Source organism: Enoplosus armatus, chromosome 13, assembly GCF_043641665.1.
Source record: "Enoplosus armatus isolate fEnoArm2 chromosome 13, fEnoArm2.hap1, whole genome shotgun sequence".
NCBI classification, from domain to species: domain Eukaryota; kingdom Metazoa; phylum Chordata; class Actinopteri; order Centrarchiformes; family Enoplosidae; genus Enoplosus; species Enoplosus armatus.
In genome coordinates, this window is record NC_092192.1 from 13,302,658 (window position 1) to 13,328,423 (window position 25,766).

A 25,766-nucleotide genomic window follows, 5' to 3' on the forward strand; every position below is an offset into this window, starting at 1 on the left:
TACAGTACACATCTTGTTGGCTTGGTGTAATAGTGGAAAAGTACCACACACCATAATGCTGTACATATGGGCTGCACCAGCCTCTAGTGGATAACCGGGGAAAAGCAGGATGGAATTAAAGATCAGCTTGATTTTATCATTTGCACTTAAAAATTCAGTTTCCTTTCTTCAAACTACAATATGACTCTTTTTCTTTGTCCTCTTTTGTTTCACAGCAAGAGAAGCGTTTGTTCACTAATTTCCATCGTCAGCTGTTCTGCTGGATCGACAAGTGGATTGACTTGAACATGGAAGACATCCGTCGCATGGAGGAGGAGACACGCAGGGAGCTAGATGAGGTAAGCTACACAACTGAGGAGGACAGAGCCAGACAGATTCCTGAAGATCTGATTTCAGGTATTTTATTCATATATCAGCCAACACATTAGTAAAACTAAGTCATTCTATCATAGTCTGAGAGTCCTGAGGACGAGCGCACTCTAATGATCGGATAAGAATGTGAGCTACAACGTTCCTGTGTATGATTTGTTTTTCTTGTGTGCGTCAGATGAGAGTGAAGGACCCAGTGAAAGGGATGGTGGCTCTAGAGGACTGAGGTTGTGTTGGACCGTGAATGCTGCTGCTCATCAGGTGAGAGGAATTGAAATGTTTTGTACCGTAGTATTTGTTTGACTGTCTGTCTGTGGAGACACATTCTTTTAGATTTTTTTGACTCATCAATGATTTAGTCTACAAAATTAAAACGAAAATGAAAGATTGCTCAAGGCAAGTGCCCAGAGTCTTTAAATTGCTGTTTTGTTCGAGCAGCCGTCGTTAACTTTAAGATATTCCGTTTACAATGATATAAAACAGAGACAGGCAGAAAATCCTCACATTTGAGAAGCTGGATCCAGATCATTTTTGGCGCGATTAATCGATCGTCAAAATGTCACATTCAAATACATCGGTGTCAGTGTAAATTACAATTGCAGCACAGACATGCCAATGCTGATCTAGAAACAGTGTTGCCATTACATAGTTTGTCCCCCAAAGAGCTGTTTCTTAAGTTTGATTTTCAACTGTAAAATGTCCTGCTCGGTATATCTTGGAAACAATTCTTAAATACCCAAATCTAAAGCCGCAGAACATGATGTAAACCACATATTATCACCTTCCATAGTTGTTATGGCTAATGTGTTAGCAAGCAAGTTACCTAATTACAGATCCAGCTGACACATCGCATTTGGCCAATGAATATAAGTCCAATTAGGGCAGGGCAATATATCATAAAAATGTTTCATATTCAGTTATTGATCGTTTTTAATGATAATTTGTTGTCAGCACCATCAGACCACGGCAAATTCCGGCAAATGTATGTTACATGGCAATTAACAGTTTCTGAGAAAAAAGGTTGAATGTAACCACTTTATTTTGAATTTCCTGCACTTACCTCTTTCTCTCTCTTTCAGACCAGAATACCCAGACACCAGCGGATTCACATCCTCCTTCAATTCCAACTGACACATCTGACCGGCCGGTCCAACCCCCAACACCCCCTCAAACCCCCAACACCCACCCCACCCCCAGTACAGTCTGGTTTTCAGGGACCTGGACCCAGTAAACTCCCAGTTTCCAGCTGATCTCCTCCACTACATCCCACCTCCCTTGAGTCCCATCCATTTCTATTTGTTTTTCCATCCAGTTTCCCCCGTCATATTAACTGCTCTGAGGCCTCCAGTAGCAACACTATAGATCTTGTCAGTCAGTCCTCTCTTACTCTCTCTCAGTCTCTAAACCGTTCTAAACTACAGAGAATAGTGTCTTTTATCTCTGCAATTTAGGATTTATTTCTATTTAAGATATCCCAATGGTGTGTATATACAGTATACCGTATATAGGGGTGGGGAGCTGAATAATTGTATTGAAATATATATATATAAATATATATATAAATATATATAAACAGGGTTTTTAAAATGATTTTGTCTGTAAGTTTGTCTGTGGATGTTTATTTTTTCCAGACCAAGCTGTATCTGCTCAGTGTTGAGTTTCGAGCCTGTGATTTTTTTTTTTTTTTGATTTGTCATAGTACCTCCTTCCCTCCATTTGTGTCATGCTTTATGCAGTGTTTCCTTTTGTTGTTCAAATCAATTTGCAAGTCTACAAACCGCAGCTGCAAAGTCGGGATTGTGCTGAGAGTGTTATGTTGTCTCTGCTATACTCCTGACCTACCAGATAGGATTTGTTCGTAGTATCTCCCTTAGTATGTTGAGGCATTCATTGGCTTTTCTGCTGCTTTGTAAGTTTGTGTGTGGGCGCTTCTGTTTGTGTGTGTGTGTGTGTGTGTGTGTTTCTGTAGCATTGTAAGGTCATCAAGGTTTCCCACCATTTTTCTTTCCCCGCATCATGTCAAGCATCAATTTCAACAGGCTGTTCAAACGGATTGAAGTGCAGTAATTGAAGATCACTTCTGAGTTTAAACATACAGCAACGCACACACACATACACACACAGAGAGATAGTATACAAGGGTTCAAGTAAAATGTATCACTCTGCAAAGGGAAACACACAGTAGACCAGCCATAAATGAGTCTGTCTCTCTTTTTTCTTTTTGTCTGACAGTCTCTCCGTCTACAGACTTCACATCTTTTTAACTGCAAAACTCATCATCATGGCGGTGATTTTACCGTTAGCAGCCATCATGGATATACATCTCTTCCCGCTTGCTGTAGATAGATAAACGGTACTTTGAAAGTAAAACTTTACGCGATCTGCATCAATTCTTGCCCTGTCACCCATTCTGTCACCTCCAGTGGATAAATGGTCTTATCCAGCGATAGCAATAACTACCATGACACGTTGGTCTCTCTTTTATCATTACAAATCTATACCTACGCTACTGTTTGTTCCCATCCTGAGAACAGTTTTAGTAAAGCAGAGCCCACGCTGGAAGTCAAGGATGGTTGAGTTGTTGATTCATTATTTATTAAATGCTGGTTTTTATTGTGTTTGTCTTTGGATGAGCTGGGTTTTCTCCTGCTGGAATCTGAAGCCTGTTCTTTGTAATAGTGTGGTTTATCAGTATATGCATGAGTGTACATGAGTGATGTACAGTAGCGTGTCTTTGAAGAGATCTGGTGCTGGCTTGGTAAAGAGGGGAGGAAATGAGGAAGAGCTAGAGGAGTGATAACAGCAGGCACTAACCTTCTTCCTCTTGTTGACGTCTGTTTGGCCTCCTTTGTCCTCACTTTTATTATCCTCTTTTACATCCTTTGTTTACTTTCCCTCCACATCTTTTAACTGTGTGGAAACTTTAAAGAGCAGGCAACAGACAATGTCAAAAGGCTGATTTAGGTCACCTGCCTGCAATTAATGCACTTGGATCAACAGAGCAAGTAGATCATATATGTCTAAGCACTTAAAGTACAGGGGTTTGATACATTTGAGGTTCTATTTTTGCATAGAACATGTTAAAAGATTGAAAATTTTGCAGTAATAAGTTAATATTATTTCATGTAAAATTCATTTTCAAATCCCCAATCAAATTAAATATAACTATATCTACTTTTACAAAAGCCTAGCAATTATTGAACACCAAAACTGTATCAAGCCAAGTATGTACTGGCCTAATATAAGTAATTTTATTTAGTTGTATTCATGTGATGGAGAGTTTAACTGGCTTCATACATTGTTTGACAGGATAATATTAGAGTAGTGTCATTAGCCAATACATTTATGTGTTCTGCCTTAAGCCCAAGCACAGTATCCAGTAAATCCAAATTCAAATTTCTGGCCATAAGGACACCAAGGCTTAAAAAGACCATTAAATACTCCTCTGGGCATTATTGGCAACTGTTTGTAAGTGTAAAAGTTCAGACTTGCTTTGGAGAAACTTCCTTTATAACTTTGAAAATCAACTCTTGTGAGACTTTTTTCATGTCCAATATTTGTCAGATCAAGCTTATGAACCCCATCACTGCGAGCCATTTTCCGTTGCCTCCACTTTAAAGAAAACACTGGCCCTGGATGTCCAACCCTTCCACCTCTCTCTTTGTCCATCGAGCATCTCACTCACTGTCTGTGATGGGGCTACCAACTGAATCATGGAGATTTGTGGATGTACTGTATGTATTGACTTTGTAAATAGTAAATAAATAAATGTAGATGAACACATATATATAGATCAGACTGTCCTGCCAAAATCTACAGCGCAACCCTCTTGACCCTTGATCCTCTTAATATTCAGCATTACACAGACCAGGAAATGTGAGGACATGTAGAGTTGTAGTTGCTGAAATTTATTGCTGATAAGAAATTTTGAGGAATATTGTCAGCTGTAGACATAAAAAAAAGAAAACGCATTGTTACATATTGTTATAGATGATTTTGCTGCAGATTTTAGGATGCTCCAGCAAAGCAGTGAAGAGCTGAGTTGCTTTGTGGTTTGTAGTTTGAGGGAAAAAATATAAAAAGCGAAACAAAAACCCTGTTCACTATTTCCTCTCCTTCTCACGTTCTTCCCTCACAGGGACCACGTCTCGTTGGCAGGACAGTGTATAGATATATATTTTTGTTCTGAGTGTTGTTGTACCTCTGTTGTCAGTCTCTGAACTACACTTGCGTCTCTCACTGAAAAGGAACATATAACGGCAGCTTGGGTCACTTCATTGATCCACATAATTAGCTGATGGTGTCAGCCCTAAGTGGAGACTTTGCCCTCCTATGGTTACTGACGGGGATCGAGGATCAAGGGCAAACTATTCTACATTTAGGAGGAGCTTCAACCGGGTGCCGAAGGGTTGGAGTTTATAGCTACACAGGAAAAAAAAAAAGCAAAGACAATTAGATGTGGTTGTCTGAAAACAGATACTGACAGTAGGTGCATTTTAAGAGCCTGAAGATACCATACAAACTTGTGAGAGAACATGGTTTAACAGAGACAATCTCATAGATATGTTGTTAGATTCCTCGATTTATAATCAGAATATAAAACCAAATGATTCCACAATCCCAAACTGTTTTTAAGATCGTTAAATCTCTCTCTCTCTCTCTCTCTCTCTCTCTCTCTCTCTCTCTCTCTCTCACACACTCCTGTTAACTTGTCTCCTATTTTTCTTTCTTTTATTGTGAATTTGTGCCTTTTTGTCATCTTATCTTCCAATAACACTACTGTACATTGGAGACGTAAAGAAATGAATAAAAAGAAGCAAAGCAACTGTACATACGTTTTGATGTGAGTGGGGGTTTTTTTTGTCCTGTAAAGTACCGTAACACAAGATCTGCTCATTTAATTACCATCGTGGCAGGTGTTACGACCCCAAGTTGGTCCAGGGGAGGAACATAAAACTAGATGAAGAATATGAGAATCAGAAATAGCTTAGCTTCTAAATAAACAACCCAAATAGGAAAGTTAACTCCCTATCAACACAAAAAGATAGGAGAAAAGGGCATATAACAAAAATGGCAGCTCTCTCCTACAGGGCTCCCTGGCAAGGAATTGAAGGTAGTAGTTCAGGTTAAAAAACTGAAAGGGGTGGCAGTAACTTAAAACAATTAATCACTTAATAAAGATCCAATAGCAAAATGGCTTCCTGTCTGACTTTAACCTGACAAGAACATACACCAGAGCTATAAAACAAGTCCTGACAAAATAACTCTGAATACACAGTCTGGGTGTAAACAGGCAGCAAAAGTCGCCAAGTGGCCTAGAAGAGCCGCTCCTCAGCCTTTTTATACCCCAGACAGACTGTGATTGGCTGCAGGTCCCCAGATTCACCATCCAACAGCACAAGGGAGGAGGAGAAACTAGAGCTGAGACCCACAGAGCCTGAGGAGCAACACAATTAACACTTATAACAAGTCCTATGTGAGCAAATAATCTTCCTATTTCCATAAAAACCTTTAGAAGTTATTTATTTGACAACTTGCTCAGAAACCACATATTAATATGATCAATAATAAAGCAATTTGCTGGTGGATTTTATGAATATTGGAAGAGATAACTATGCAGTTTCACATCTCTGGCTTTAGTTCACCGATTTAGCACCTGAGATACTGTCACTGTCACGCCCAGTGACCCAAACGCAGACAAGCACACGCAAAGCAAGGCAGGTAGGATGACAGGAAATGTACTTGAGGCAGTGCTCATGAACAGGCTTACAGGTTGGCAACAGGAAGCAGTCCAAACGGTCAAACAAATCCAGAGGGCGCAGCCGATGATCCGGCTGGGCGTCGGTAGAGACGGCCAAATGGATGATCTGGATGATCTGCATTATACTGTGACTATTTTCACTTCATGCTTTGGTTTTGTATGGATAAGCTATACTGTAGGGCCTTGCAAATGGTTAGCAATTCATTAATCAAATGGATGTTAAAAAGGGAGATTTAAAAGACGTTTTACTGATTGTTAATCTATTTATAAAGCGATTGGATATATATAGGATAGAGCAAAGATGGACTGACAAAATACATACATTCAATAAATAAATCAGTGCACTGAAATAATAATTTTATGAATGAACTGAGGTTAATTAAAGCCTCTATGTAGAATTTGAATAATTGTCTTTGGCGCCCCCAGTGTAAGTATCAAAAAAGACACTGTGGCCAACAGCAGCCACTACACACACACACACGCACAAAAGCTGTAGGCAGGGTAAAATTAATCAGGTTTGGATGGCAAAGATTATTTTAAATCCTGATTAGGAGGCAGAAGAGGGGCCAGTACAGAGAGCTGCTACACATTTTGGGAGATGCTGATGAGACTCTACACAGTGTGGGTGTCAGAGAGGACATGTTTTGAACTACAAACCTTTATGAAGGTTATTTAGCATATGAGGAAAAGCAAATTTCATTTGTTCATCTGTCTCTGTTTATTTCTAATCTTACAGGACTCAAAAACAGAGAGTATCTTGCTTTTCAATGAGTATTCTTCCTGCTCTTTTTCACATATTTATTTTTTGTGACGATTTTATAAGAAAAAAACAATTATAACAACATAGCCAACATGGCCTCCTACCAACATAGACAATCAAAGACACTTTAGTGACCCAGTTCTGAAACCAAAGCAAGGAGGAGTGCTCCATCTTCTTTTAAAATGCTTGTCAGTGCTGATTATTCATCAGGAAAAGGAGCCTGATTATGTACTTCTGTATTGGAAAAAAACATTTCAACATTTTGGGAAATATGCTTATATTTGTATTAATAGTATCAAGACAGTGTATTTATTAGTCCTCTTATTATTGCCTTTTAGGAGAAATTAAAGGTTTTACTGTAGTTCAATTGAAACAGCACACACATTCCATACTGTGAAGAAAGTGAAGGATTATCGATGAACATACAAAGAGGGCTTTAGTGCAACAAATGCCATGCGTCATGGTGACATTCAATAAACAGACATGTCCATTCATGAATAAGATAATACTTTCTCACCGGGTTGTTAACCAACCTGGGATAATAGCTTGATCCGATGTTCTGCTTTAAGTCCAGAGCAGGTTGAGTGTGGGACCTTGCACCCAAAAGGGGAACAGCTGAGAACAAGGTGGGGGAAGCAAAAAGAGAAAAAACAGTCAAACAACGGGACTCACAATAGGAAAACAGATCCAGTCTCTCGACTCCCCTTTGGAGACCTTCGTCATCTGTGCACAGGGGGTCTGCAGTTTTTTCCGGACACCACAAGAAAGACAAACAGAGAAAGGTACTGTACTGAATGGATGATGGTGTTTTTGCTTTCAGCAGGTACAGAAAACAGAAGAAACAATCATTCAAGAGAGGCATATTGGATTCATTTGAGTAACAATTTGGATTCTAACACCTTTCTGAATTTGAGAATGACGTTCTCATTCACACAGAGACTAAAGAATAGCATATGGCTTGCTGCATGCTGCTTTTACTGTTCGTTATCAGAATTTAAGGAATAGGAGCAGTCATGATATCATTACTTTTCACAATGTTAAAGGACAAATGTGTTTCCTTGTTTCTGGCTAAGTTGAGGTTCTCAAAGGTCACAAACACAGGTAGAGCTGTCCGATAACGCTTACAAATATTTACCTTAATGGGTTAAATATGATTACAATGTCTGGGCCCTGGCATTGTTTTATGAAAATAGCACTAGTAACACTAGTTTCTCTGTAATCCTTCCTCTCTCAGATGCCTGTGTGGTATTACTACAATAAATCCACTCTCACACTGTGTTAAGCTGTATGTGTGTGTGTGTGTGTGTGTGTGTGTGTGTGTATGTGTGTGTGTTAATAATATTGCGGGGACAAAGACCTATTCACACAGTTGCATTTTGGTTCCAAAATGTGGTCCCCACAAGGTCAATAATGTATTCTAGAGTTAAGCCTTTCAGTATTATTTTTTACATTTTAGCACTAACATAAGGGCGGGCCAAGTTTGTGCAGAAAGCAGTTAGTTAAGCTCCACTTAATCAATAGTTTTATATAAACAATGGATCAGATGACTACATGTAATGTGAGAGGAGCTATAAGAGCTCAGGTAATTATCACCTGGCTGACTCTGCAGTTCCCCTCAGAACTTTGGCACGTTTTAGCATGTTTCATCTAATTATTTTGCCTTTATTTTGGCTCTCATCAATCTCCAGCCTCAGCAAGCAGCTGTTTTTTTTAGCACAAGCTCTAGAAACCGACTGTACACCAACTTACCTGCCCAGCACCAAACTACAGACAAACAAAGTTAGCGACTAGCTAGCTGGCAAACCTAGCGGAGCATTTAAGAGCTAAAAAGACAGATATTTCCCTCAGTTGTTGGAAACCAAAACAGAGCTAAAATGTGGGCGAATATTGGACGGTTGGTCAGAAACACAAGTCCAAATTAATGCTAATGTAGCTCTGTGTCTGCCGCTTGTGTGAATAGCCAACTTGTTTGCTAAAACGTCAGCCTAAGGTGATAATATATAATATATGTGTTTTCAGCTTGTTGTGCTGCCCCCAAGTGGACAAATATATTACGCTAATGAATGTTTAAGTCAACACAATGTGCTCACAAATGACTAAAACAAGTGCGCATGTATCTGTTACAAACCAATAACAAATGGTGAATACTGTAGTTTCCTGATAATTAGCCAGTAACTGTAAAAATATGTACAGTTCAAAGGCATCAAAATGCTGCCTACCTGAATGAATGTTCAACTCTGAGGTGGTCCCGCAGTATGTGTTATTAGCTCACTATCAATGAGACTTTTTGCTTTCACCCACTAAATGATCCCGCAGCAAGATATTTAATGGTGTATGAAATTAATTTTTTTAATTTTTATACAAGAGAATCTTTTGATCAAGTTTTCCAAAATGGCTCTCAAATAAAGTGCTTCTGTTTTTACATGTGACCTTCAGGGCACTGTCACTTTAACGTGGATGAAGCTAACTGTGATTAGACGTGATTACAAAGCCATTTCAGAAATGACTTTCAGGCATCCCTGTCAGGTCTGTTTTATTGGGCCCTGGTCTGTGCTCCCAGTTACATGGCTGTAATAGAGGCCAGCATTGTATCTTGGTATGTGTTTCCTCTTTGTTTACACTGTATTTAGGCGTATATGTGTTTTTGTGTGCCTCCAGGGGAGAAAATGAGCACTGGAAGATTTCGAAGTGGTGGGAGAGACAAGTGCAGGTAAGATCAAAATCCAATACAGACCTCCTCTTCTTCTTTGCCTTCTAATGGTCTTGCAAGGGTAGGGAGGAACAAGAGAGAGAAAATGGTGATGAAAGTAATTGTGATAGAAAGCACAGACTGCAGGCAGAAAAGGGTGTGTGTAGAGACTAAGAGAGTCCAGAGAAAGAAGGTATAACACCGTCCTGTACAGTGTCTGAATTGCCTAACCTTCATAAGTAGCTTTGAGGCTGTGAGTCTTTGCAGGGCTCTGTGATAAAACTTAAATAGTCTCCCATTCATCATCCATCTCACTGGACCGGTGAACCCCCTAGGCTATCCACTTAACACTTCTACTCACTAAAGAATGTGCCCTAAGTCTCTGCATGTGACACTGTTACATGAAGTGGCAGGCAGAACTGGGGCACCCAAGATTAGCATTTTTTATTTTGTATTGGGCAATCTCTTCTGGTTGTTTCTATCCTCCAAGCGTCCCTCTTTTTCCTTACACAGTATTGTCCCCCACTGCTCTCCAAAGATTAAACGCTGTTGACTTTCTGCCATGATTTATTGTTTGAACTCTGCCCCCCAACCAGCAACTAGCGAGTAGTTATAGATTCGATCCAAAATTGGATTCAGTGATGTAATCCCCAAAATAATGCAATCTAATTAATTTGTATTGCTTTTGTAATATTTCACAACACAATATCTATATACAGATATATATGATTCTGTCAATGATCCATCAAGTAAAGACATAAAAAACGTTTAAGGGGAAAACAAGTGTAGGGTAAATAATGTGGAGCATCAAATACAATTATATTCCAAAATACCAAACACATATTGGGAAAACTCAAGATCTCTAAATATTGAAGCCAATGTGTAAAACAGTATCCTACTGTTTCTAATCCTAGTTATTGTTTTTACTGAAAGACACATTTTCCAATACTGGATACTTAATTCTGGAACTAAACTTCTCATCTAAACTGCATTCATGATTTTGAAATCTTTAAACCATTTTAAGTATTAGGCAAAATGCTTTGGAGTCGCTGATTGCTTCATGTATTTTGTGCTTCCAAATCTATTATGTAATTTGTCTACTATTAACTGTGCTGTAACACTTAATTAATTAGAATTATTTGAGCTTTTGTTCTTGGGGGGAAAAAAAGCTTAAATGTTTGTGTCAGAGCTTTAACCCCCCACTGCTCTCTTGGTTTACAAAGATAACCTTTCACCTATATGAGGAGAGACTGGATTGAGGCCAAAAGAAGCTAATGCTATTGTGCGCTGTTGTCCCCTCACTAATGCATGACTGCAATTGTGGGGTTACATGCATTGTTCAGTGTACTCAGCTGATAAAGAGAACGCTGCTAGTAAACCTCTTAGGGATCTGAAGGGTTACCAAAGTGTTGCAACAATACTCACAATGATGGAGGATCAGCCTCCAGTCCTCCTCTTCTGCTCTCACTCACAGACAAACACACACACATGTTCACATGCCCGTCTCCTGCCTGCGATTAAAGTCCAAATCGGGCTCATTCTTTCCCACATTCCTGAGTCGACCCAACCGCTTTGTCAGTCATTGCTCCAGTGCTGCATGACCACACAGGGCTCTGCCACAGAAAGGACTGCACCAGAGCAGACAAACTTCACCCTGGGCTTTTTGAGTTTTTCTTCCTGGACAGTTTGGAGGACCTAAATCAGAAGCTGCCTGAAGCACATGCGGAGAGATTTGACTAACTAGGAATCAGTTCATGTTACTTCCAGTGGCGTGAGCAGAGAGGGAGGCCTCTCGCATCAAATGGCTGCAACCAAACCAACCAAAGAAGTCTGAGTAGAAATCAAGCCAAAGGCATCTCTTCCACTGGATTTGGCTTGTTTGCACTTGCAGGACAGCATCTTTACTTTTCATTTGAGTAATCCTGAGGACATACAGGTAACAAAGCTAACACCAGGAAGACCTTTTTTCAGTCTAAGATCCAAAGATGGACTTCTTGACAAACAGTCCACGCATGCGCTCAGACAGCATGAGCAGCTCAGCATCTCAGGGCTCGAAGACCAAGATGATCCTCCGCCAGCGTTTGTCTCAGCTGCTGACCTGCATAGAGGACATGAGCTCTGACGATGAAGCCAATGAAGACGTGTCCCGCACGCTGGATGAAGCGTTTCAGCTCTGCGGGCGCTTCATTCCCACAGACACATTCAGGTTGCTTATTTATACATACACAAGTTTGCTCAGATACACAGGAAGTGTTTCTCTGAAATAATCAAGACCTTATTTTACTTTCCTTCCTTCACCAACTTAGAGAAAAGGACTCATGTTGTAAAAGCTAAAATGCTAAGATCAAAAAGGGCAAAACCAGACAGGAACTTCAATTGAAACATTTCCAGCTCTCCATATAAGATTTTAAAAAAATGTGGATGTTACAAAAGTAAATTTTTTTTATTAATGTCGTCTGTACTTTTACTGTATTATTTTTTTAATGTCCGAGGGCAGAAACAAACTGTTGAATGGTGTATTATTTATTATGTGTTGTTGAAATGACTAAATAGGAGTGAAAATAATAGTGAAGTGAAGTAGAAATAAAGGACAAATAAAGAAGAACTTGAAATTGTTTTCCAGTATTTACAACAAGGAAAAGGTAGCGATGCAGCTTCCATCACCTTGGTCAATTCTTGTCATTACCCATCACTGACAGGCTGCACATGGTGACCTGGAACGTGGCCACAGCGGAGCCTCCTGAAGACATCACCTCTTTGCTGCAGCTAGATGTCCAGCCCCCCACAGACCTATATGTGATAGGGTGAGACATAACACCATGGAAACTGGAATTCAAAACTTTGCCAGGAAATGGACTGAAGGATTAAAGTGTCCCTTTTAATGATTTGACGTGAACGTACGCCCGTGTATTTGTGGTTTTCATCTGTCTGTGTTGGTGTGTGCCAGCCTGCAGGAGGTGAACGCCACCCCTGTGAAGTTCATCTCTGACCTGCTGGTGGAGGACTCCTGGAGCCACGTCTTCATGGACACACTGGCATCCAGAGGCTTCGTTAAGGTGAGAGAGGACAGAGGAGGAGAAAGGCAAATAGCACTGTGTGTAAACAGAAGTTACACATTTGGGTCCTGTGTATTTATGTGTGTATATGGATGTGTGTACGTCAACAGCTGGTACTGTTGTGTACTTACAGTGTGAGACTGGTAGTATTTTGTCTCATTTGAATTTATCTTTAATGCAATATATTTTATCTTTAAGCTGTATATTTACACATTCTCATATAAAACAAATGACATTTATGTAATTTGGACTCAGTTAAACAACGTTTTACAGGAGAAATAAAATAAGAAATATTTTAAATAAAAGATACAAAATTCCTGAGCAAATTAAATTGAAAAATGAGTAATAAAATCTATCTCCGTCTCTGTCCAGGTCACATCGATGAGGATGCAAGGTTTGCTGCTGCTGGTTTTTGCCAAACAAATTCATCTCCCCTTCATCAGAAACATCCAGGCCACCTACACTCGTACTGGCTTCTTTGGCTACTGGGTAGGAAATCACAGCCCTGAACCTTATAGACCACAACACTGTTAAACGCTGCACACCAGGAATCCCATGGCATCGGATGCTGTAGAGTTTAAACACTTTATGAAAGGCCTGTTGTGTTTGTTTAATGGAACGTGCAACAGCTTTGAAAGAATGAAGTCACCAACAAAGAACGCTAAAACTGGTGCAGTACACTGGAGCAAACACTTGCAAGACAAACAGTAAAATGAATTTTTTACTGTATACTTATAATTTGTCTGCATTCACTATTCCTGAAAGATAAAGATGTGACTTTAAACTTCCTCCTCCTCTGTTTGTGCGTGTCAGGGTAATAAAGGAGCAGTGTCCGTGCGCTTTTCCTTCTATGGCCACATGGTGTGCTTCCTTAACTGCCACCTAGCAGCTCACATGAACTACGCTCTGCAGCGTGTTGATGAGTTTGAGTACATCCTGGAGACACAAGACTTTGACATCTCTGACACCCCACATGTCCTGGACCACAAGTCAGTGCACCTGCATGTAGAGGCGCACAAACACACATACTGTGAAATACATGCACTGAGGGTTGTTGTACAGCAGGTAAAATGAGGCTGGGTCCCTCTCCAACAGGGTGGTGTTCTGGTTTGGCGACCTGAACTTCCGTATTGCAGACCACGGGTTGCACTTCCTCCGCTCGTCCATCAACACCGGACGCCTTAATTTGCTGTGGACCAAAGACCAGGTGATGTGCCGCAATAAGCATACACACAGACACACACACAATAACACACACTCGCTAATTTATTTCATGTTCCTGCAGCTCATCATGATGAAGAAGAAGGAACCTTTCCTGCAAGAATTTGAGGAAGGGCCATTAGATTTTAAACCCACCTACAAGTTTGACCGTAACTCTGAAACTTATGATACCAGGTAACATGTGCTGCGACAAACAAATATATTACACACAAATACTCAACGCTTTTTCTCAAACTTCATCCGTGCTCTTGTTTCCGTTTGGATTTTACACAGCACTCCAAAGACATGGTTGGGTTTTAAGTAAGACACACTACGTTTTTTGTGTTGCATGCCCCACATTCCCTTAATTCGTCGCCACTGCACCATCTGTCCTTTTTCCTGAAGCTTTTGCCACCACATCTTTAGTTCGAACGAAACATATAACCCCCTGAGAGGCACTAAACAGGAACCCAAAGCAGCCGAAGTAAACCCTGATGTGTAGATGAAGTTGGGAGCAGCTCTCTCTGTGAGTCATCTCCATTCCTGACACGAGCACCATGTATGTGTCTCTCTCAGAAAGAGCACTGTGGCGCTGCCCCTAACCATGTACAGACCCAGGCCCCTGCAGCGCTGCAGCACCACCCTCTTCTTCCTCCTCACCTCCCTCACCTGGGGTCTGCTCTCTGTCTGGTTGGGGGCTTGGTACAGGGAACTAGACCCGCCAAGGTGGGTGTCTCCATAGATAAGCCATGTAGCAATAAGAGAGGGCCCCATACTATAGAATAAGCACCTTGACGGTTATATAAATATAACCTACAACCACAGTATAACTGGAGACACTGATATAAATGACAAAACAGAAAGGGGTTTAGTAAACATAATAACCTTGATGCATTGCATACATGATCTGCATCATTAGACCTGAGACAACCCCCTCCTGCACCCAGCACCCCACTGTGTGTTCTTGCATAATGTATGTGTTGCCTTTTATAGTGAATGTGCATGTACATAATCTGTAATACTATGTCAAATGATATTGTCCTCTCCTGACATCCATCATTTCTCCACAGCATGCTTCACTGTAGGTATAGCTTTGCATTGCATGTGTGTGGTCTGTGTTCTTTAACTGCACTGTTTCCAATATGTCTGTATAAAAATAAGAATTGTGGATAGACACAAATGGAAATGTGACATGTCAGGTAAGCATTAGAAACAGAGAATTCAACTCATTCTCTGATTGGAAACTGTGGTTTCAACTCGTGCCTTTGCTTTGCTCAGTGGCAAGAAGAGGAAACCGGCCTGGACGGATCGGATCCTCTGGCGCATCAAACCCAAAGCCCTGCCATTAGAGGATGATGACGACAAGGCGTCGACCTCTACTGATGATGGACTCGATGAGTATCCCCTCCTGGTCACTCAGGACAAATACACCAGTGACATGAGCTATGGAGTCAGTGACCACAAGCCCGTCATTGCAACCTTCGGTCTGGAGGTGAGAGGAGACTCACTGTAGGACGCTAGGACTGTTAATCACTACATATAAATCTGTTTTTTCCCTTCTGATGCACATTGTTTAAGCTCCTTATATTTCCTCCTGTCTTCCCCGCAGTTGAGGAAATGCTTTGACACACCACTGGTGCACATATCTCCTGTGGGTGTTTGGAGCGCCGACCAGGATGCATTTCTTAACTACACCATCCAAGAGGACTTCATGTCCTCCACATGGGACTGGATCGGCCTGTACAAGGTACTGCAACAGACATAGAGGGGGAAAAAACAAACAAACAATATAATACAAGACTTTTGAACTCATGGGGTTGTTCTCCTGCAGGTGGGATTCAAGAGTGCGTCAGATTACGAAACTTTTGTTTGGGTTAGAGAGGACGAGTTGCCAGAGACAAATGAAGTCATACAGGTAAAATGCAAGTGAGGTATTTATATCATGTTGGGACAAATAATATATATAAATGCATGTTTCATTAATATGTGTGTGTGTGTGTTTTGGTTGCAGATATCTGTGGATAAGGATGAGATCCCTCTGCTAGGCGGACAGTATGTTTTAGGCTACTACAGTACAAACATGCAAAGCATCATCGGCCTCAGTGCTAACTTCCAGGTGAGTGTACCACTATGACATATGTCAGTACCTTATTATCATTCGTTTATTTAGAAGAGGATTGTGTCATTTATTCCCTGAGACACTGTGCTGTGCTCATTAACATTCACGGTTGTAGATATTGCCATAAATAAAAGAAAGGGCTTGACTCACACTGAAATCTGTGATGCCAAATAATACAAAGCACAGTTTCTATTCTACTACAAATTAAAAATGTAAATGATGGCAGCAAGTATCAAACTATATTATACACTCAGTGGCTATTTTATTAGCTACACTTGTACAATCTGATGCAATCCAATGCAACTGTTCTTCTAGTCTACTTTTATGATGCTTATAATTCACTGTCTTTAGAGGTGTTCATTTAATGATGATTCAATGATGGGGCAGTGGGCTGCTTAGTTTAAGGATCCCGTCTTTGTGTCGATCTTGCAGATCTTGGAGTCAAAGCGTGCCGTCATGGAAGGCCTCGTTCCTGAGAACATCAACGGGCTCAACAAATAAGAACAAATTCACCGCAGCGCCACCTCTCCACATCCTCTCCCTTGGAAATTCACACAGAAATGATTCAGACTTTCAAATGCCCCAAGATCAAGTCCATCATCTACTACGTCTACAAGCTGACTCAGTTGTTAAATAATGGCCGCCACACTGTGCCATCACATGGACTGGAAACTTCAATTTGTTGTTTCCAACTTTGCCTTTAAGATGTTCACCTTAAGACAGATTCACTCGCGCTGGAACACTTTCACTACAAAAAAGGTTTATCACTGTAATGTGTGGCCATCCAGCATATCCACAGGCCTTTTACTGCCTGTTAGAGCAGAAAACACAGGAATAAGTTAAGTTATAAGTTGGTCTACGTTAGTGCCAGTGCAAAGGGTTGTACAATAAGTGGAACAAAGGTCTGCCAATCATGAGGAACTGTTGTATAAATAATTCTATGTTGATGCAGGCTGTTTTACTGTATCTGTACTGTCTTAATGGAGAAAGATGTATCTGGTAATTCAGTTTTTAAAAATTCTTGCTATGGATTATTTGCACCAACTAGTGGACCCAAGTGTCATATGGTGGAACGATATAGATGGGAGAACGATTTAAAATATCATGTACATATGAATTGCTCTAAGAACATTTTGAGTCATATGTTGCTTTATAACAAATATTTGTAATGTTTATGCAACAGTATAAGTCAAATGTGTCTCATGAAAGACTCTGAGGCAATGAACAGAATCATGATAAGATTACATTTTGAATTTACGTGGATTTAAAGATCTGAATTAATTGTTTCTCTATCTAACTCTTAACTTCTTAACTGTAGTTTCTCACATTAGTCAAAAACAGGATGCCTTTTCTATTCCAAATCAAAAATGTTGTCACAGAACTGTCAAAATGTCTGTGTGTGTGTGCATGTTATAGTGAATATACTGTGTATATATGGTTGACTGATTGATTGATTGATATAGTGAACAAATCACAAAACAAAATCAGTTTGCAGGATGGGTTTTGGCATTATGTGTTTGATTGTGGTAATGAAATACTGTATATGAAGTACAGGTTGTTGGTTAGGAAAGTGCTGGAAAACGCCTTTGAACTTAATCTGTGTGACCACAAGGACTTCTTTTTTTCCTCTGGATGAAAATGTGTTAAACCCCCCAAAATGTTAGAGGTCTAATTAAAACTGAAAATTAGCAGCTGACTGTGAAAATTCATTGACATATAAGAAGTGATTAATTTGATTGTACTCATGAAAATAATACAACATGTTTTCACCTCCAAGTTTAATGACTAATCAGTGGGATAATAATGAGTTCTACATAAGATAAATTACCAGTAGTTCAGGCCTTTAACCTGTAACTCAGCATTTTATTTTGTAGTAACTCCACACCATCACACTATAACATATCATAGTATACTATGACATATCACACTATACTATGACACATCACACTACACTATGACATATCTCAAAGAATAAAAATATCAAGTAAACAACACAAGCAATCCATTTTTTTGGACTAGCCTGTAATTTAAAGAAAGGCTTTGGTTATTTTCTCTTTCAGCTTGAGTCTATAAACTCATTACAAAGGTAGATCGCATTCATATGGGAAGGCCTAGCTACTTTTGAGTTACAGCTAGATCCAACATAGGATTCATTTACAAGTCATTAAATCTATAAATTAGAATCTAGAAATTATTATTATTATCATCATTGTTATTATTATTATCATTATTTCAATATCATAATTAAACACTAATTTATCAAATTTAACAAAATATCGAGCAGAGAAACAGAAATATAATAAAAGTTAAGATGAGTAAAATAGAACAGCAATCCAACTAAGGAAACAAATTACGACATTACTCTCCCATAATTCCTTGCGCGAAGCCGTTCATTGACGTGACAATTCCGGTTTCTTGGAGTATCTTTCTTGTAAAGGCTCTTCGGTGATACACACGTGGGGAGTTTTAACACATCGCTACCTCGCTAAAGGTAAAGATTCAGCACCTGTATGTGCCAATGTAATGTCATATAAAACTGGACAGAGTCGTGGGAACAAGTGACAGTTATCTTACTGTCTTGCGATCGCTGCTAAAAAGGGAATTAGCTTAGGTGTCCAAAATGCTGGCTAACAGCAGGCTAGCGGAGTTAGCTTTATTAGTTGACGTAGGCTAGCTAAAAGTAAACCTCTTAAAAGTCCATTTCAGGTGGTACGATGTGGCCCAAATCTTTATGATAACAATGTTAAACATGGCTCTACAATGTGTTACTCCCTGTCGGGCTTTCTAAATGAACTTTCAAGAGTTAACGTAATTGACATTGTCAGGTAGTTTAGCTAGCTATAATGCTGCCTTCTAGATACAATTGGGAAATGACTACACCTGAACTATATTCACTTAAAAGGATGGACTGCAACATTCAGCAAAATCTACTTTGATGCAAACATAACGTCAATGTTTGGGCTTTAAGTTTTGCAGCATGCACGAGCCCCAACATTTAAGTTGCTGTCATGATGTGTTCTTTCAGCAAATATAACTTATTTATGTTTTATGTATGTTTTACAGCAGGGAACTACTATTAAGACTAAGGGGAAATTAAACATTATTAATGGTTAAGGGTTTTTCTGATGTGTGTACTTAAATAAGTATATCATGTGATTATGCCTCCATCTATGCGAATATATTATTGTTAGATTTGGATCTGAACCAAATTGAGGATGACGAGTGAGGACGTGGAGCGCCTGTTGATCCAGTTTCAGGACGAGGATGGGGAGGTTCTGGGTTCACCTTTTGATGTGCCTCTGGATATCACCCCAGACAAACTACAGCTAGTCTGCAATGCACTGCTACAGAAGGTAACCAGCTGTCATTATATAACTTATATCTTATCTTATTTTTATTTTTATTCTTATTCTTATTTTACCTTTTATATTCTACATATTTTTTGTCAAAACAATAACACCTTCAGACCACGGCAAATTCCTTGTAATGTATGTTACTTGGCAATAAACAGTTTCTGATTCTGATAACATAAATATAGAATCTAAGTTGTGATTAGGCTGCACACATCTGCACATGAAGACATTTCATCATATCTTCATCATACGTTCAGCCAGGCTTTGTCCATATCTACAATATTCATTATTAAATGAAAATGTGTGTCTCCATTATATAAAGCTGAAATTTAAAATCAAGTGAATATATCTTGTTTTCTGCTGTGATCCACTGTAGGAGGAGCCAGTGCCACTGGCATTCTTTGTGCATGGAGAGGCCGAGGTGGTGTCCAGTCTGGGGTCATGCGTGAAGACTCTTGGGGTTGAGACAGAGCAAATTTTGCCGGTGGTGTATCAGCCTCAGGCTGTGTTCAGGGTTCGAGCTGTGGCCCGCTGTACCAGCACACTACAGGGACACACAGAAGCTGTCATCTCAACTGCTTTCAGCCCCACTGGCAAGTGAGTAACTCTGATACAGAATGAACAGCCGTTGTACATACAGACTGTACATCTGATACAACAACCAATCGAGAGGATGAAACTATAAATAATGTTCAGAAGACACACCCCTGGGTAGATTTAGACACCCTGTTTGTTGTTTTTTTCAGGTATCTTGCCAGCGGTTCAGGTGATACCACAGTGCGTTTTTGGGACTTGACGACTGAGACGCCTCACCACACTGCCAGAGGTATAAAGCCACTTCTACAGGGCAGCATGATCTGCTATACATCAAGATGAAAATTATATATCAATGCTTTTAGATGCCATTGATCTGTATTCTGCTTTATTTAAGGACACACACACTGGGTACTGAGCATTGCCTGGTCACCTGATGGCAAGAAGCTGGCTTCAGGATGCAAGAACAGTCAGGTGAGCTTCCAACACACACACACACACACGTCTGATTTGTGTTTTTGAAATCTATACCGTGAACATGATGTGCTGTTATTTTTTTATGGTGCTGTTTCTGTAGATCTGTCTGTGGGATCCAGTCACGGGCACACAGGTGGGGAAGACTTTGACAGGACACACCAAGTGGATCACTTGGCTCTGCTGGGAACCTCTCCACCTGTGAGCGCTCTATTCATCATTTTCCCATTTTTGTAAATTGCTGCTGATTAATTTACTGCTGACTTCAACTCCCACTGAGATGCATCTTCTGCACGGATAGATGTGACTTGTGAAACTGTACAATAACAATAACTATTGGCCTTTTTCACAGAAAACATTGTGACATATGATATTACAAAAAAGGTGTGAATTACATTTGGCTGCTTCAGTTTCAGGGTCCTGATATAGTGCATGCTGGCTTACTGGGACACCTGAATAGTTAATATTATTAGTAACACGTGTGCTCTCAGTCAAGTCAGTGCAGATGTTCCATCGTTCCCTGTTGGTATAAAATTGTACAGTAATTGAGTTACTTGAGGTGAGACACTGGGCCGTGGTTACTTCAGAGATGTCTGTAATAACAGCAGAACAGAGAGGAGTGAAAAGTGCTTTTACACAGCAGAGATTACAACTAGAGCACGGTTGTATATTATTGAGATTGCGTTGAGTTACAGAAGCTAATGGAATAGAGACCAGCCACAGCAGGACTTTGGCTCTCTGTAGTGTACGCTTGATTTTGAATTTGGGAAACATTGTTTTAAGTGTTCTGTCCTGATTTCCTGCTTCTCTTATCCGCCCCTCCCTCCTTCTGTCAGTAACCCGGAGTGTCGGTACTTGGCGAGTAGCTCTAAGGACGGCTCAGTACGCATTTGGGACACTGTGTTGGGACGCTGTGATAAGATCCTGACTGGTCATACTCAGTCAGTCACCTGTGTGAAGTGGGGAGGAGATGGACTTCTCTACACTTCTTCCCAGGACAGAACGGTCAAAGTCTGGAGAGCCAAAGATGTAAGTGTGTGTGTGTGGCTGAGACACTGTTGACTGCCCTGGACAGAATTGGTTAAATGAGAAGAAGGAGACATCTGCAAGACTTAATATGTGTGTATTTGTATTTGTGGGTATAGGGTGTCCAGTGTAGGACTCTGCAGGGTCACGCCCACTGGGTGAACACCCTGGCTCTCAGCACAGACTACGTCCTGCGCACAGGAGCATTTGAACCCGCAACTGCCACTGTAAACCCCCAGGACCTCACTGGATCATGTAAGGATCATGTGACTTCCACTCATGTGGATACAGCGCTAGTGGGAACATTTGCTACTCTGGCTTAGATTTTTGCAAGAGGATGTTTTCATGTAACAAGCATTTAATTTCCCCTAGTGGAAGAGCTGAAGGAGAAAGCTTTGCAGAGATATAACAAAGTCAGGGTAAGTACTGTTTGTTTTGTTGTTAAGTCTGTATGTCCCTTGTATCAGCACCCTCACACCTGCTCTCTTGCTGCAGGGTCCAGCTCCAGAGCGTTTGGTGTCCGGCTCAGATGATTTCACCTTGTTCCTGTGGAACCCTGCAGAAGACAAGAAGCCTCTGGCCAGGATGACAGGCCACAGCGCCCTGGTCAATGAAGTGCTCTTCTCCCCAGACACCAGGCTTCTCGCCTCCGCCTCATTCGATAAATCCATCAAAATCTGGGATGGACGCACTGGAAAGTAAGAAGATCTCTCAACCACTAAGAGCAACAAAGCTCATCTTGTCCAGTGGATCAGAAATTGATGTGCGTAATACCACTGTTGTCCAGGTGATGGTGCTGTAGGCCTAAGATTTGCTTGTCCACTCGCCCAAAGGTACTTACAGTCCCTGCGTGGCCATGTGGCCTCTGTGTATCAAGTGGCGTGGTCGGCAGACAGCAGGCTGCTGGTCAGTGGCAGCAGCGACAGCACGCTCAAAGTTTGGGACATCAAGACTGGGAAGCTGAACATGGACCTACCTGGCCACGCTGATGAGGTGAGGGAAAGTGCTGCTTCCTGATAGTTATGTATTGATTTTTGTCTCATTGCCTTGTTTCTTGTGTAGGTTTATGCAGTGGACTGGAGTCCTGATGGACAAAGAGTGGCCAGTGGTGGGAAAGACAAATGTCTCAGAATGTGAGTGGGATGCCAAGAAGCCGCCTTTTACCTTTTTTGTCAGTCAGTTAAAGTTAAATACGAGTGTTTCCCCACACGTAACCCTTTGGCCTTGTGTTGTGTTTGCAGATGGAGAAGATAGCCACACCTCTGTTCCCTTTCCTAACTTTGGCAGAGGAAGAAGCCTGACAGCTGGAGCAAGGGTGGCTAGACTTTACCTAATCCCCCATTTGGCTTTATTATACTGTCTGTCAACAATTGCATTGTGTCAAGGAACTCGAGGTCCAGTCATGATGCAAATTCCATGTGGGGATGTTAACGATGTAACACCGTAAAGGTGTATAACAGATGGTGATTGAGATGCTATACTGTAAAGTGTACAGTATGTCAGTGTTAGCGTCTCAGATTTTAACTTGTAAGAGTTCCTATTCATGTACATGTTGTTTTGTACACGCCATGTAAAGAACTTACTCCTAAGTTTAAATCCTTATTATTGTGCCACGCCCATATGTAGAACCCACAAACAAGGTTATGTATTTAACAATGAATACTTAAGCTAATGCTTACATTTCTTAATGCAGAATATATTTAAGAAATGAAATGAGATGCATACATTGAGACATTAAAAAAGGCACACAAGGAGGACTATTGTATTTCTCAGCTGCATGTGTCGCCTCCTTCACCTTAAGCCTTACTAGATGAACTATATATTGTAGGTGACAGGTGGACTGGCGGGGCAACAGGTGGGAGCACTAATACCTTCCTCTGTGATGTTAATGGTGACCGCTGCTCGCCCTCCTTCAGCCTTTAATCTCCTCTGTCCTGCAATCAGCAAAGCCTCAGCCTGCTGATTTTTCCAGTGCTGCGGTGAAGCCAAGTGTCACCAGCTCTGGAAATCATCTGTTTTGTTTTCTGTATGCAACTGGCTTTGTGGGTATTTCATATGAATACATATTTTCATCACAACTGTTACCTTGTCAAACCCAGGGAAAAATGTATTTACATGACTATGACTCAAGTGTTTTACATGACCTGTCTGACCTCAGTTCACATGTCCTCACTATCTGGAGAAGCAGCTTTAAATTATGTGTTGAAGATCACAACGTGACTCATTAATGTTAATTTTTAAGGCAGAGGCAGGTTGCAAATTTTTGATGTAGTGCTGGAGGTAGTGGTCTTAAAGTGGTGAGGGAACCAACAAGTAAAGTTATGTACCTTAATCATCTTTAGAGCTCAATAGCGTGATTATATGGCATTTACTCCACTTGTAATTCATTTGACAACAGATTACTGTTCAGAAAATCAAAACCTGTAAGAAAATTAATAACAGCAACTCTTACTGTTTGTCACTGTACAATAAATGTTTTTAACATAATTTTATCTCTATTTGCCTCCAGTACAGATACATAAAGGTATCATAGGAGTTCTCTATGGCCACTCTGAACTGTCCACTGACGTCATTGTAAACAGCAGTCTGCTGGAGCTAAAATTTACCCAGATGTAACTACCCTCAGTCAGTGTGAGGGATCGATAAAGATTAAGTCCTTTCTCTTTCTCTCCTTTTGTTGACATGACAGGTGCCATTTCAGTGAGCCATCATGGCTGTATAAAAGAATATAAACTGGGTTTGTGTTTCATCAAATTTCCCGTGTATTACAAGAAGACCAAAGAAATGGTCCCTTATCGCATCGATATTCACACACGCATATGCCCTATAGTATTTACATCTAAATGATTTATCTTATACTGAATACACACTTCAGAGTCGCACAGGTTTATTAATCACAAGTTTATTGAAACCAGTGAAACCATCTCATGTCTAAATATGCTTCTTCAGGGGTTTCCACTTCTGATCACGTAAATCATGGGTTTTCTTCTGATGTCCTACCAACATATTTCAGTTTCTCCTTGACAAATGAATCCCTCAATCTGCCCAACAGGGCCTCCTGAAATGTGAATGATCACACCGAATCTGATATGCTCTGCAATGAGGTTGGCCCATTTATGAAAAGCAGAAAAACATAAACACACATAGTCTATAAAGTAAAAATGTGCTTTAGTGAATGAAAACAAAATGGCGGACATAAAGATTAAACAATATTCTGTTGCTCTTGGTGTAAAATGTAATAAAGACTTGCTCCTATCAGGGATGTTACATAGGCGATTCTACTGAAGTAGTTTGGCAAACACGAGTAAAAGGCTTCGGTGCAAGGCTGTGTGGTGCAACCAGGTGGATCAAAACCAAGCCTCACGTAAGCCTCTGACATATCTACTGTCCCTGTGATGTCATTCAATATATGTAAACACTATATTACACAAGAATGAGTGCATTTAAAGATGGTTAATTTCATCAGTCAGCATACAGCGTATGAAGCACAAGGAAACCACTGGAGGCTCGTTGAAGTCATATGGCTTACATAGTCGGACATGTTGAGTAGAAGTGAATTCACTTTAGTATTTCAGGCTGCACACCTTGGAAATAGCAGCCTGACTGAGGGTCTGAACGAAGCATTACTGGTCAAATATTCCCAAATAAAGCCTTCACATGCAGCTGTAGGGAACTCAGCCACCTCCTGAACTCCTCGATAACTTGTCTGATGTTGAAAATGTGGCCAGAATGGCAACAAAGAGCTCACTCGCTTGTATTAATAAGCTGACTCTCGTCTCCTACTCTTAAGACTGCATGTGAAGATTGTGCTACATATGGATTCCTACAATATGTGCCCAGCAACTACATGTATCAGGTTAACACTCTGAAACAGGAGAGGTACTGACTCCAGACCAGTTTGTGCAGCCTACGAGCCAATGTCAGCTTGTTAACGGGCCAGATGCTACATCAAGATTCATGCAGCCATACTCAGATTGTCAGCAGCGGCCATAAGATGCACAATGAACAGTGTCTACAGTTCACCAGCGAGGAAACACTGCCAATGTTTTGATGTGATGAGGCCACAAGCACAGTCAAGGTAAGCAATTACAACACCCAGATGTGTTGAAGCACAGACATGTTTTTAAAAGTACTGCAGCCTGCTCGTTTGTGTCCAGTAGCATCTCTGTTCTCTGCTCAGTATAGTAAGTACTCAGTGAATCAAAAGACACATTTATGGTTTCAGTACAAAGTGTTCACTCTACAACATGTACGGTAACAACAGTCATAGAAAGCTAAAACATCAGATATACTTAATATCCCTTTTTTAACCTGCTCAAGTTATTTTTTTCTTTTCTTCCCTCCTCTCTAATTTGAACCTTTGGTTAATTATATGTGTGTTTCTTTGCTAAATACACTAATGTTTCTGGTAATAAGACTCAAGAA

The 25,766-nt window shown here is 40.5% G+C and overlaps 3 protein-coding genes across 3 annotated transcripts in view; all 3 read left to right on the top strand.

Annotated features, from left to right (window-relative positions):
* The window catches only part of pitpnab (phosphatidylinositol transfer protein, alpha b), a 15,076-nt gene extending 13,148 nt beyond the window's left edge, over positions 1–1,928 (top strand). The window contains exons 10-12 of the mRNA XM_070917175.1: positions 216–338; positions 548–630; positions 1,449–1,928. Of these exons, the coding sequence (XP_070773276.1) occupies positions 216–338; positions 548–595 (171 nt within the window). The 3' untranslated portion in view covers positions 596–630; positions 1,449–1,928. The remainder of the gene's footprint in view (positions 1–215; positions 339–547; positions 631–1,448) is intronic.
* Positions 1,929–11,564: 9,636 nt separating this feature from the next.
* Positions 11,565–16,455, top strand: inpp5kb (inositol polyphosphate-5-phosphatase Kb). The gene is made up of 13 exons (XM_070917907.1): positions 11,565–11,785; positions 12,279–12,383; positions 12,527–12,635; positions 13,008–13,124; positions 13,449–13,624; positions 13,731–13,842; positions 13,921–14,030; positions 14,130–14,156; positions 15,114–15,327; positions 15,445–15,582; positions 15,667–15,750; positions 15,847–15,951; positions 16,387–16,455. The coding sequence occupies exons 1-13, from the start codon at positions 11,565–11,567 to the stop codon at positions 16,453–16,455; spliced, it is 1,587 nt and encodes a 528-aa protein (XP_070774008.1).
* A 1,932-nt stretch (positions 16,456–18,387) lies between these two features.
* On the top strand, positions 18,388–23,956 carry nle1 (notchless homolog 1 (Drosophila)). The gene is made up of 13 exons (XM_070917412.1): positions 18,388–18,445; positions 19,146–19,307; positions 19,684–19,904; positions 20,054–20,133; positions 20,239–20,315; positions 20,419–20,516; positions 21,152–21,344; positions 21,461–21,596; positions 21,714–21,760; positions 21,837–22,039; positions 22,175–22,334; positions 22,404–22,474; positions 22,583–23,956. The coding sequence occupies exons 2-13, from the start codon at positions 19,170–19,172 to the stop codon at positions 22,593–22,595; spliced, it is 1,437 nt and encodes a 478-aa protein (XP_070773513.1). The 5' UTR covers positions 18,388–18,445; positions 19,146–19,169; the 3' UTR covers positions 22,596–23,956.
* The last annotated feature ends 1,810 nt before the right edge of the window (positions 23,957–25,766 follow it).